The following is a 13436-nucleotide window of genomic DNA, read 5'->3' on the forward strand; positions in this document are numbered from 1 at the left end:
TGACAAAAAGCAGAAAGGATTAAACTAATCCTGGTCAACTGTGAATATTTCCTCAGGTTATATTATGTAAGCAATGATCAGTTTTCATCTGGCATCTTGGATGGGCTGGATATGCAAGTCCCAATCTCTTGTTCAACGAACAAGTGAATGGGAGGTCCATGGAATGATAAGGGCGTAGTGCAGGGGTCTTCAAACTTGGCCCTTTTATGACTTGTGTACTTCAACTCCCAGAATTCCTCAGACAGGGTGCCTGGCTGAGGAATTCTGGGAGTTGAAGTCCACAAGTCATAAAAGGGCCAAGTTTGAAGACCCCTGCTGTAGTGGAACAATGCAGCCTCTGTAGCCTTGGCTTGAACATCCAGGTAATCCTTGACTTACAACCATCCATTTAGTGACCCTTTGAAGTTACAACGGCACTGAAAACTGACCTATGACCAGTCCTTGCACTTATGACGGTAGCAGCATTTCCAGGATCACGTGATCAAAATTTGAGTGCTTGATAACTGGAATGTATTTCCAAGAGTTGCAGCATCCCAGGGTCACATGATCACCATTTGCTCCTGACAAGTAAATGGGGGAGGGTGGATTTGCTTACGATCCACATGATTCATTTAACAAACTGAAGTGATTCACTTAACCATACAGTATCAAAATAAGTCATAAAACTAGGCATGACTCATGACTCACTTAAGATGCTTGGCAATGGAAATGCTAGTCCCAATTCTGGTTGTTAAGTCAAGGACTACCTGTACAGGGCTCCATGGCTTAAACAGAGTGTTAATTCATTCGCATTTATTCAACTCTTCATACCTAGGCATGCTGAAAATAGGCTACTGGCTTCTGCTTGTAAAGCACAGGGACCAACCTATTATGTGGGGAACCCACTAACGAAGGCACCACATGGCATCCTAGATAGAACTTAAACTACAGATACTCCTCAATGTACAACCACAATTGACTTTAAAATTTATGTTGCTAAGTGAGAAATTAGTTAAGTGAGTTTTGCCCCATTTTACGACCTTTTTTGCCACAGTTGTTAAGTGAATCACTGCAGTTGTTAATTTTGTAACACGGTTGTTAAATGAATCTGGTTTCCTCCATTGACTTCACTTATCAGAAGGTCGCAAAAGGGGATCCCGTTACCCCGTGACACTGCAAACCGTCATAAATGAGTCAGTTGTCAAGCATCCAAATATAAATCACATGACCGTGGGGAATGCTGCAATGGTCATAAGTGTGAAAAATGATAATAAGTCACTTTTTTCAATTAAAATAGAGCTGGAAGGGACCTTAGAGGTCTTCTAGCCCAACCCCCTGCTCAACCAGGAGACCCTATTTCAGATAGATGGCTGTCCAGTCCTTTTTAAAAAACCTCCAGTGATGAAGGCAAGCTGTTCCACTGGTTAATTGTCCTCACTGTTAGGAAGTTTCTCCTTGATTCCAGGTTGCTTCTCTCCTTGATTAGCTTCCATCCATTGTTTCTTGTCTTGCCTCCTGATGCTTTGGAAAATAAGTTGACCCCCTCTTTACTTTGTGGCAGTCCCTCAAATACTGGAATACTGCTATCATGTCCCCCCCTCCCAGTCCTTCTTTTCTCTAAGCTGGCCAAACCCAATTCCTGCAACTGTCGTTGTAACTTCAAACGATCATTAAGTGAACTGTTGTAAGTCGAGGACAATCTGTATATTGAAAGAGCTACAGGCCAGACTGGATAGCTGGGGAAAAAAAAAACTTTCCCAAGAAGGCAGCGATGAATTACTTCTGTATCATTGCCAGGAAAACATCACAGATCTGTCCAAGTCATCACCAGAAGCTGACTCAAGGGAGCCTTTGCTTTTTTGGTCAAAAACACATAAGTGAAATAGTTTTATTATGTCCTCTGCAGCTAACAAAGTCAGTATTGTGTACAGGATTTTGGATAGGAAAACAGATTGACCACAGAAAAAGTCCAGGTACACAGAGTCTTTAGTTTTCATACATAGAACCCGTCTATAAGATGGATGGTTAAGAAGTTTGATGTATAAATAAATAGTCCACAGTTAGCAACCATTCATTCAGCCAGCATTCAAACTTATGAAGGCCTTTCTGGGTGGTCCTCAAGTTGTGCTGAGGTACCAGGGCCACTGTCGTATGAGCGTGATCCAAATGTTTGGGAACTGGCTTGCAATTATTATAGTTGCAGTGTCCCCATGCGATGGGCATTTGTGATCTTCACTGACAAAGTCAATGGGGGAAGCCAACGGGAGGTTATCAATGGGGATGAGGTGATATCACACCTAATAATTACAGGATTCACTTTAGGTCAAGGGTAGGCAACCTTGGCTCTTTTATGACTCATGGACTTCAACTCCCAGAATTCCTGAGCCAGCCATGCTGAGGGGAAAGAGAGAGGTTTCCATGCTGAGCCATGCTGGGTCAGGAATTCTGGGAGTTGAAGTCCACGAGTCATAAAAGAGCCAAGGTTGCCTACCCCTGTCTTAGGTGAATTATGACTACAATTGGAACTGCTGTCATAAATCACATGATGTCATGCTTTACAACTGTATCACTTAGTGATGGAATTCCCAGTCCCAATTACCGTTGTTAACTGAGGACTATCTGCACCTGTTGGGAAGTGACTGGCAGGAAAAGAAAAAATATGAGATTATATCCAAATAAAACGCAAAGGAAAATCATGTGAAACTTAAGACTCCTGGGCTGTATCTAAGACAATTATGAGGTTCTGACAACGCCTTGGAAAACCTGTGAATGAGGCATACCAGTGTCCAGAGGTTGTAAAACAATATCTGAATACAGGTGGTCCTTGACTTACAACAACTTATTTAGTGGCCATTCAAAGTTACAACGGCACTGAAAAAAGTGACTTATGACCATTTCTCACACTTACGACCGTTGCAGCATCCCCATGGCCACATGATCCAAATTCAGATGCTTGGCAACGGATTCATATTTATGACGGCTGCAGTGGTCTGGAGTCACGCAATCCCCCTTTTGTGACCTTTTTATAAACAAAATCAAAGAGGAAACCCGATTCACTTAACCATGTTATTAACTTAATAGCTGCAGTGATTCACTTAACAACTGTGGCAAGGAAGGTCGTAAAATGGGGCAAAACTCATATAACAAATCTTTCGCTTAGCAACAGAAATGTTGGGCTCAATTACGGTCATAAGTCAAGGACTACCTGTATTACTTGAACAAGGAATTTGCTTTCAGGCAAATAAAAGGCAGAACGAAACAACCCAGGAGGCAATGCAGAATTAAGGAGGCTGTGAGTTGTACATTTTGGATCAGGTTTTGCAAAAAAAACCACCAAAATGTAACCTCCAGGGACGATACCCTTGCCTATCGGGGATATGAGTCAGCATTTTACCCACAGATGCATCACCACCCTAATATGGAGCTATTTGGGGAAAAAAGGGGGGGGGAGGATCAAAAGGCAGGACATACATGCTTGGGACAAATAAAGAAACGCAGTGGCCTATCCTAGTACCTGTGACGAGTTTTCCCCGCTGCGAAGCCTCTGTCGCCAGCGCATGGGAGAGCTGGATTACTCGCTGTCGCTCCCACTCAGGGGTTGGGGGGCACCGAGGAGGCTTGACTTCCCCAATTTGCACTCCCTCCTTGGGTGATGACTCAGGGGGGGCATTGGGGAGGGGCTGAAGGAGAGATTAAACGACGGGAGGGGAACGTGGCGTGAGCAACACAGATCTAGGCCCAGCTCTTGACAAAGCCACCCCTTGTTTACCATTTAAGCTACACATTAAGCACACCATCCTTTCCTTCTGGTTTTGATTTATAAAGCCTGGAAGACAATCCTTCGCTTTCCCTGGATTCATGTGCAAAGTCATAACACCTCTTGGTGGGAACCTTTCCTTTTCTCAGCCCCCACCCCACCCCGCCCAAGCGTGAAGCATCTCCTTTCACTCCTGCCTCAGAACACCCGGCTATCTTTATTTGATCCTTCTTCTGGCTTCCTCTTAACAAACCCAAATGGCTGGTTTCCACCACAGAAAGAGAGTTTGGAAATCTATCCTTCTCCCACCCAACTGCCCAATGCATTTTGGCTCCTCTCTGGGCCACAGAACCTCTCTCCCACTTAGCGTCGGAGTGTTTCCCTAAAGCGTCCGCCCAAGACCCCTGCCATTCTCCTACACTCCTCCTCCTCCTCCCCACAAGGCTTCACACCCACCCGGCTAGACCCATGCTTGAGAGAGTCTCGCCAGTGGCCCAGGGGAGGGGGCTGGGCAGCCTCAGATTTCCGTTTGGCCTCCTGGTGCCGCTGCATCCTGTCCAGCTGTTCCTGGGCGCTCATGCGGGACCGCCGAGGGACCGTCGTTTCGGAAGAGATCACCTGGACGTGAGGGAAGAAGGGAGGGTTGGGAGAAGTCACGGCCCAGGTGCCACACTTTTACGTGGAAAGTTGTTTTTTTCTTTCAGTCCTTTAATACTAAAACTTCAAAAATGAATAAGCCGCACCCCAAGGGAATGGGAAGCTACCTCAGCACCCTCTTTACCTCCCCTGCATTGGGCAGGATTGAGTTTTGAACCCCCTTTTCCATAAATTGATGAAATTAACGGCTCGGCTGAACCTGAAGACATCCGTGGCATTCCTTGAAAATCCTAAGCCAGCTCCCAAATCAGGCCAATTTTTCACTTCTTAAGGAACCCTGTATTGCACCCCCAAAAAACATTGGTCCTGCCCACTTCAGTAATACCATGATGTTATAAGGCACATCCCTCACGCTTCCAGGCAGGACACAAAGAAATGTGTGGCCGATTCCTAAGCTACTGCTTTGCCACGCTGGCATTCTTTTACCACCATGCATGGCCTTTGCAATCATTTATGACTTGCCCGCCATCCATCCATTACAACATCCATTACAACATTTATGACCTGCCCGCCATCCATCCATTACAACCATGGCCCTTTTATGACTTGTGGACTTCAACTCCCAGAATTCCTGAGCCAGCTATATTCTGGGAGTTGAAGTCCACAAGTCATAAAAGGGCCATGGTTCCCCATGCCTGCATTTAGGACTTCATCCCTTTCCGCATACATTCCAGAAACTGTTAAAACAAGGTTTTTTTAGTTGTAGTTCCAAGAGCCATTGAATGTTCATGAAAAGCTGGAATGAATAAAATAATTGTTTAAATCCCTTCAACTGCCATCCCTCATCAATCTTCCCCAACCAGATGTCTTGGAACTACAGGTCACATCTGAAAAACACTAGAGGAGAGCCAGGATGGCATTATGGTTAAGCAGTTGGTCTAGATCAGTGTTTCTCAAGTTCAAAATTTTGTGTGGACTTCAGCTGCCAGAATTCCTCAGCTGCTGGCCACTGGCTGTTGACGAGATTGAAAAACACTCATTTAGCACCATGAAGATTCAATTCAACTCCATTCTCATCCTGCCTGGGGGATGTCTCAGCCCAACCTACCTCATAGGACTATTCTTTGGAAAAACAAAAGGGAATGCCATGGATGACACTTTTGAGCTCTTGGAGGAAAGGCAGGGCAGAACCTAACAAATAAATAAATAAATAACCAAATGAGGAAGGCGGCAATAACTTTGCCATCTGTCATACCTTGACAACGCTGTGTTCAGGAACTTCACTTCTATGGATGCAGCCTTCATGGTCTATGGAGTGGAAGGGAAGCAAGGAAAAAAAAAACCTGTCAAGCTTAAATTTCCTGTCTCTCCCTAGTTTCTGCTTCCACACAAAAAGAAACCATTTGAGTAAGCAATCAATAAATGGCATCCTGTTAGTTGCAGGACAGAGAAGCATCCATCCTTCAAGGTTAGAGCAGGTGACAGATGTGTCCTGCTTCTCCCAAGGGAACATTTTCTGACCAATGGGAAAGCCGCCTGATACAGGAAGGGAAAAGGAATTGTTTCTATTGCTCCCCTCTGGGAGGAGTTTCAAAGTATTTATAGCAGAGCTACTGGATTCTGTAACAGCTTTGTTCCTTATGCCATCTGTCTTGTAAATTCGCAGGATTCTTTTTTTTTTGCCATATATATGTATACATTCAAACTAGACTGTGATGTTTCTCTGTGTCATATATGTGTGTATGTGGGCATATGGCAAAATGGTATTTTTTTGAGAGCTGAATGCAACTAAATTTCATTTTAATGCATGCTGATTAGTGTACATTTAAAGTGACAATAAAGTTTTTATTCTATTCTATTCATTATGGGTAATTTAAGAAATGAAGCAAAAAGTGATAAAAGGGATAGGATAGGATAGGATAGGATAGGATAAGGTAAGGTAAGGTAAGGTAAGGTAAGGTAAGGTAAGGTAAGGTAAGATAAGATAGGATAGGATAGGATAGGGTAAGGTAAGGTAAGGTAAGGTAAGGTAAGGTAAGGTAAGGTAAGATAAGATAAGATAGGATAGGATAGGATAGGATAGGATAGGATAGGATAGGATAGGATAGGGTAAGGTAAGGTAAGGTAAGGTAAGATAAGGTAAGATAAGATAAGATTTATTGTCATTTTTTACAGTGGGCACACTGGCACACATTAAAAATAAAATTCTGTTGCCTGCTCTCAAAAGTGTACAAATACATAACACACATATAAACATGTTATATACAACATATGTATATACCTACATTCTTACATATAATACATATAAATATTAATCACTGTCCATCTTGAATACATAGCAGAAAGAGGAAGCTTGAGAGTTCATAAGTTAATACTGTATTGAACAAAACTGACCGAATCTGGATGTTCTGCTTCGGATACCACGAAGCCCCCTCCTCCCAGAAGGTAACAAGGAAAACAGGTTGTAAAGAGGATGTGTAGTGTCCCAGACAATCTTGTGGACCCTGCTCAAGCAATGCTTATATGCTATGTCCTGGATGAAAGGGAGTGAACTGCCAATGATCTTTTCTGCCATCCTCACCACTCTCTGCACTGCCTTTCTGTCTGAAGCAGTGATGCTTTCAAACCAGACAGCAATGCCATATGGCAGGGTGCTCTCAATCGTCCCTTTGTAGAAAGTGGTAAGGACAGGGGAAGGAAGATGGGCTTTTCTCATGCGACGCAGAAAATGCAGGCACTACTGTGCTTGGGTCAACAGTGTCTCACTGTTGAGTGACCAAGCTTAAGGGAGGAAGGAGATGACCTGGGCATCTTCTCAAGTCTTAATTCCATTAAGGTTATAATATTTTAATGCACTATTTAGGGAGATGCCTTTATTCTAGTCTAAAGTGATGTACAGGTAATCCTCGACTTATGATCACAATTGGAACCAGAATTTCTGTCGTTAAGTCATTGGAGTTACAGTATAAGTCAAGTCAGACCTGATTTCATGATCAGTTTTACCACAATCATTAAGCAAATCACACAGTCATTACAGTAAATCCAGTTTCCTCAATGGGCATTTTTTTTTTTTGAAAAAGGCAAAAAGGGTCACAAATTACAGTCATGGTGACCACTGCAAATGGGAGCTGGTTGCTAAGTGACCGCATTCAGTCACCAAGCTTCAGGGGTGATGAGGTGGTTGTACCGATAAGTGTGAATACAGGTTGTAAGTAACTTTTCCTGAGGCCATCATAACTTTGAACCATTGTTAAATGAATGGTTGTAAGTCAAAGACTACCCACAGTTATGAGTTTCTGCTGCACAGTGCTTGAAATCCAGTCATTTGTTGTTTCCAATGGAAATTTCCTTTCCATTTTTTAAAATTGTATTATCATCTTCATTATTACTATTAATAATAAAAAATATTAGTTCTACCTCTACTGCAGTTCATGCTACTTTACTGGGGGGGGGGTTTGCTTGGGTGATTTATCCTGCTTGATTCTTACTGGAGCTTTTGTCTTTATTTCGTTTTCTCAGCAGACTTGCAGGAGCAGACAGATGGAAAAGCAGGGAACAAATAATTTTTAAAAAACCAGACATCATCCATATACACCAGTAACAACCTTGATTCTCCAACTGCATGTTCCAATACAGGCAAACCAGCATACATTCACATACAAAGGAATGCAAAACAATGCTTAATACCACTGTTTAATACAGAGATCTGACACAAGTACGAAAATTCAAGCTTTTTAGAAAAATCAAAACTTTTTAGGGTAAAACACCATACTTTGAAGGATAGATATATAGGGACCTGGGGCAGGGCGGGAAGTAATATATTTTACAAAAATATAATTAGCAGAACAGCAACAATGTCATTAAAAATATAGCCACTCTAGAGTTCTCGCTCAAGGCACAAAGGACCTAGCCCAAATTATCCTACCTGGGACACCTTATGCAAAGACCTTGTTCTCTGGAGAAGACTGTCTGATGCTGGGAAAGAGAAGACAAGGATGGCCAGCAGCAAGAATAGATAGACTTAGTTACAGTAGCCATGAGTGAATTATTAGAAGAGCTGAAAGGCCAGTTAGAGAAAGAGAATTGTGGAGAAAATCAGGTAGTCTTTGACCGAGCCTGGAATTATGTTGTAAGTTACACAGGTCATTAAGTGGGTCATGTTATGTTATATAACCGAGCCTGGAATTATGTTGTAAGTTACACGGGTCATTAAGTGGGTCATCATGTAATGACGTCTCATTTAATGACCTTTTTTGATGGCTGTTCAAACTTTGAATCCAGGTCATAAGTATCTTTTTTGGAGTCTATTGCAACTTTAAATGATCACTAAGCAGGCACTCAAGAGTCAAGGACTAAATGTGGTTGCTAAGAGTTGACAAGGGGTTTTTAGTACAGAATCAATCAATCTACAGCCACTTTGCAGGCTCTACATCAGTGCCACCAAACCTCCAGGCTAGGTGGCAAAGCCACGTCTTCAGGTCCTTCCAGAAGGCCAGCAAAATCAGGCTAGTCTGACCTCAGAGGAAATGGATGTTCCATAGGATAGGTAACAAAACAGAAAAGGCTCTCCTCCTGGGTCCCACCAGGTGACATTCCTTCATGGATGGAGCCCACAAAATACTCTTTCTGCTGGACCTGATAGGATGGGTAGATGTGATTGTGCGTTCTCTGGAGTTGTCCCTGGACAACAGAGGAGTTGAGCAACATGGGAAAAGGGAGATGCCCACCACACCAGACAACCTTTCCTTCCTGTATGGTCACCTGTTAATTCGACTATTTTAAAATCCAGATTCAAGCACAATTTCAAAAGGAACCTGAACTTGGATTAACTGTTATTTCAAAAGAAAATTTAACCTAGGTTTAATAACTGCTACAGGCTGGATGGGAGGATGTTGTCCAAGCTGTTTCTCAGACACTGATAGGTGTCGGGGAGATGCACAGTCATAGGCAGAGGGAGGGGAGGAACAAAGTTAAGGGAACCCACCGTTCCTTCTCTTGCCCTTCCCTGCATGCCACAAAGAAGGATACCACCATTTGATGGCATCTCTAACTGGGGATGGCACTGGGGGCAGCACAATTTATGCCAGTAAAGTTGTTTGCTGGGTGAAGGCTAAGCGGATAGCTTTTCAACTGAATCACACAGGGAAATGGATCCATGCTCAAATTGAGACCCAGATACATACTTATTTCTCAATTTCATTCACCTGGTCTAACAGAATCTGCTCCTCTGCCAAGCTTCCCTTTCTCGCTCTCTCGGGGCTCAATGGAGGAATGGTTGGGGGGGCCCTTGAGTCCATCCAGATGCTGAGATGCTCCCAAATGCCCTCTGCTGGAGGTAGATGGACTTTGCTGGAAGGGAATACAAAGGCGGTCAAGTTGAGGGCACTGCCCAGAGGGGAGGGCAGAGCTGGGGAAGGGAACGGAGCCCACACCTGATGCCCTAGAAACAGCCTTACCTGCCAGTCTGTTGAACTGGGGCCATCCTGCTGTTTGCTCCCTATTCTGCCCGGTTTTCCTGTATCCCGCCCATAGCTGGGCATAGATTCCTGGAATAAATGGTAAAAGTTGGAGAAGCTGTTTCAGATTCCATCACGTGGCTTCCCAACCTTCCAACCACAAAGTCAACGGTGATTTGCTCAACAATCATGCAATTTACTTAACAACTGCAGTGATTCGCTTAATAAACCTGCCCCCCCAAAAAAGGCTATTAAAAAGGTGGTAAAATTGGGTGTGGCTCACTTGACAAATATCTTGCTCAGCAACAAAAAATCTGGTCTGAATTGGGGTCATAAGATGAGGACTACCTGCAACTGGTTTACAGAAAGGCCAGCCAGTTGATTCAAGGAAACAGATTCATGTCACAAAGGAAGAAACTGGAACTTTAGTGCAGCTTCCAGAATTTTTTCAGTGAAAATAGTTGTCAAATTGATATCCAGCGCCACCTACTGGAGTATTAGAGAAATTGATACAGTACTATATACTCTTCTTGCTTTGACTAAATTGTTGGACTGGTGACCGAGAATTTTCAGATTTTACCACTTTTTAAGAACACATTATGACACAAAAATCAGAGGAAGAATAAAATGACCAAGCAGAATCCAAGTACTTCTTTCCCTTGAATGGAGCTTCTATTTATTTCTAACACCAATACTTTTTGCAAAATTATTTGCTTTTCTGAAGCAAAATTATAAAGATTATGTGTCGCCCCTTTTGTAACAAATCCTAAAAGCACAGGAAAGTTACCACAAAGTCCAATGAAGCTTATTACCAGGTAACATGGTTTTATTAATTACCTTAGGGATCCCATGATGGTTACATGAAGGTTAACTGGAACATGCTTCCCCCCCACCACCACCACCGTTTTGCTTTCTTATCTTTTTTAATTTATTTTGATTGTGTTTTAAATTCGTTTTTAATCTATTTGGGTTGTTTTATTCTGTATGCTGTCCTGAGGCACTACATGAGATGGGCGGCTATATAATTATGATTGATTGATAAATAAATTAAAGTGTAGGAAGACACATCCTAATAAATCAGGTGCCGTGTTTTAGGGAAGACTATACAGGTAGTCCTCGACTTACAACAGTTCATTTGGTAAGTGTTCAAGGTTACGACAGCACTGAAAAAAGTGACTTATGTGTGTTTTCACGCTTATGACCACTGCAGCATCCATGTGATCGTGATCAAAATTTAGATGCTTGGCAACTGACTCATATTTATGACGGTTGCAGTGTTTCGGGGTCATGTGACAAGCAAAATCAATGGGGAAGACAGATTCTTTTAACAACCATGTTGCTAATTTAACAACTGCAGTGATTCATTTAACAACTGTGGCAAGAAAGGTCATACCATGGGGCAAAACTCACATAGCAACAGAAATTTTGGGCTCAATTGTGGTTGTAAGTCAAGGACTACCTGTATAATTAGTGGTCTTTGAATGTGTACCCTTATACCCTCATGCACACGCACAAACACTGCCACATCTTCTGGCAGGCATATTCAATACACAGTCGGTATTAAACAGAGGGAATGTTCAGCCTCTAAAGAATGTTTCCAAAAATAGAACAGGACAGAAGTCTAAAAGAAAGACAAAAGGGGAGAGTCCATCACGCTCTGAAGCCAAACTCCAGATGAAGTGACTTGTTCTTTTTGAAGTACCTCTGTTTCGGTGCAGGATAGCAGAGGGTGATGATTTGCCCCCAGATGTGAATCCAGAGGTGAGGGTGAGCCTGGAGACACATCTACAATGAAGAAAGCAAAAGATATTGCAATGGATTTCTTTCTCTCAAGATCCTTCTCTTACCATAGTCAGAACACCATCATGGATATGTTTAATTACACTTTTGATAGTGTTTTAATTACAAGGTAGTCTCAGGAGATGGCAGCTTGGTAATTTAGATAACGATTAGGGGACTGGAGACCAAAACATACGAAGAACGGTTGCAGGAATAGGGTATGTCTAGTTGAATGAAAAGAAGGACTAGGGGTGATGTGATAACAGTGTTCCAATATTTAAGGGACTGCAACAAAGAAGAGGGGGTCATCCTTCAAAGCACCTGAAGGCAGGACAAGAAGCAACAGATGGAAACTAATCAAGGAGGGAAGCAACCTAGAATTAAGGAGTAATTTCCTGACAGTTAGAACAATTAATCAGTGGAACAGTGGTACATTAATCAGAAGTTTTGGGTGCTCCATCCCTGGAGGTTTTTAAGAAGAAACTGGACAGGCATTTGCTTGAAATGGTATAGAGCAGTGATGGCGAACCTTTTAGAGACCGAGTGCCCAAACTGCAACCCAAAACCCACTTATTTATTGCTGGGTGCCAGGTGGGCGTGGCCCACTGGGTGGGCATGGCTGTGGTGGTCATGGCAGACTGGGTGGGTGTAGCCAAGGTGGGTGTGGCCACCTCGATGTTGCTCGTGGGGAGGGACGCCTGTGGGGGCCAGGCAGGGTTGGGGGAGATCCAGGGGGTCTCTGGCAGGTGGGGTGGTGGGTAGGAGGTTCGTCCTGCGGGGTGAGGTGGGGGTGCCATTATCTCAGGGCAAGGCAAGGCAGGGGCCGGGGCAGCTGCTGCCTGACACCATCAGTCCCCGCACAGAGGCCAGCAAGCGCATGGGGGCCGACAGTGTCCATCAGCAGCCACAGCCTACCGGCCCCTCGACCAGCGCACTCTGGGGCTCCGCAGCCCGCCACCAGCAGTTCAGAGAAGTGCCCACAGAGAGGCCTCTGAGTGCCGCCTCTGGCACGCGTGCCATAGGTTCGCCACCACTGGTATAGTTTCTTGTCTGAGCCAGGGGTTGGACTAGAAGACCTCCAAGGTCTGTTCCAACTCTATTATTCTGTTAATTGGAGATGAGCCCTCCCCCTCCCCCCCAGAAATAAATTACAGGACTGTAGCTTAGACTGGGAAACTGGAAGTCATCTCAGAAAAATGAAAAAAAAAAGTCTGCATGTGAGGGTTCAGATAGTCATTGAGAACCACACTGAATCAAGAGGATCTTTACCTTCTCAACTGCATTGTTGATGTCATTTCTTTGACAGCAATCAACAATCATTACTCCCATCTATTGGTGGAAAGGTGGGGTACCATTCCCAGGAACAAATCCCAGGTATAATAATGAGACATACCTGATGAGGAAGGAACCCTCCGGGTTGCAATGCTGATTATTCACAACAGAGAACTACCCCGCTCTGCCCCCCTCCCCACACCTAGTGCAGTGCAGTGCTGATCACATCGCATTAAGCACCTGATCTTCGGTTTTCCAGGGTGCGGTAATTTGCATGGCTGCATCTCAATCCCGCCAGGATGTCATAGATTCTCCACAAATCCTGCTGAGCTGCTGCTTGGTCCTAAAGGAAGGGAATTGATGGACAAATGGAGACAACTGCCACACCTAGAACTGCCGCAATCTAGAACTAAGGAGAAACTTCCTGACAGTGAGAACAATTAACCAGTGGAACAACCTGCCTCCAGAAGCGGTGAATGCTCCAACACTGGAAGTTTTTAAGAAGAGACTGGACAGCCATTTGTCCGAAATGGTATAGGGTTTCCTGCCTGAGCAGGGGGTTGGACTAGATGACCTTCAAGGTCCCTTCCAACTTT

General features: G+C 43.8%; 1 protein-coding gene across 1 annotated transcript in view; it reads right to left on the reverse strand.

The window, feature by feature from the left end:
* Nucleotides 1–13436, reverse strand: part of PLEKHA4 (pleckstrin homology domain containing A4) — a 33491-nt gene that overhangs the window by 1161 nt on the left and 18894 nt on the right. The window contains exons 14-20 of the mRNA XM_029283021.1: nucleotides 13081–13183; nucleotides 11492–11574; nucleotides 9790–9879; nucleotides 8917–9013; nucleotides 5589–5641; nucleotides 4139–4354; nucleotides 3494–3659 (exon numbers count right to left, since the gene is read on the reverse strand). Of these exons, the coding sequence (XP_029138854.1) occupies nucleotides 3494–3659; nucleotides 4139–4354; nucleotides 5589–5641; nucleotides 8917–9013; nucleotides 9790–9879; nucleotides 11492–11574; nucleotides 13081–13183 (808 nt within the window). The remainder of the gene's footprint in view (nucleotides 1–3493; nucleotides 3660–4138; nucleotides 4355–5588; nucleotides 5642–8916; nucleotides 9014–9789; nucleotides 9880–11491; nucleotides 11575–13080; nucleotides 13184–13436) is intronic.

Source organism: Protobothrops mucrosquamatus, unplaced genomic scaffold (genome assembly GCF_001527695.2).
Source record: "Protobothrops mucrosquamatus isolate PMUCROS unplaced genomic scaffold, P.Mucros_1.0 scaffold8, whole genome shotgun sequence".
In the NCBI taxonomy this organism is placed as follows: domain Eukaryota; kingdom Metazoa; phylum Chordata; class Lepidosauria; order Squamata; family Viperidae; genus Protobothrops; species Protobothrops mucrosquamatus.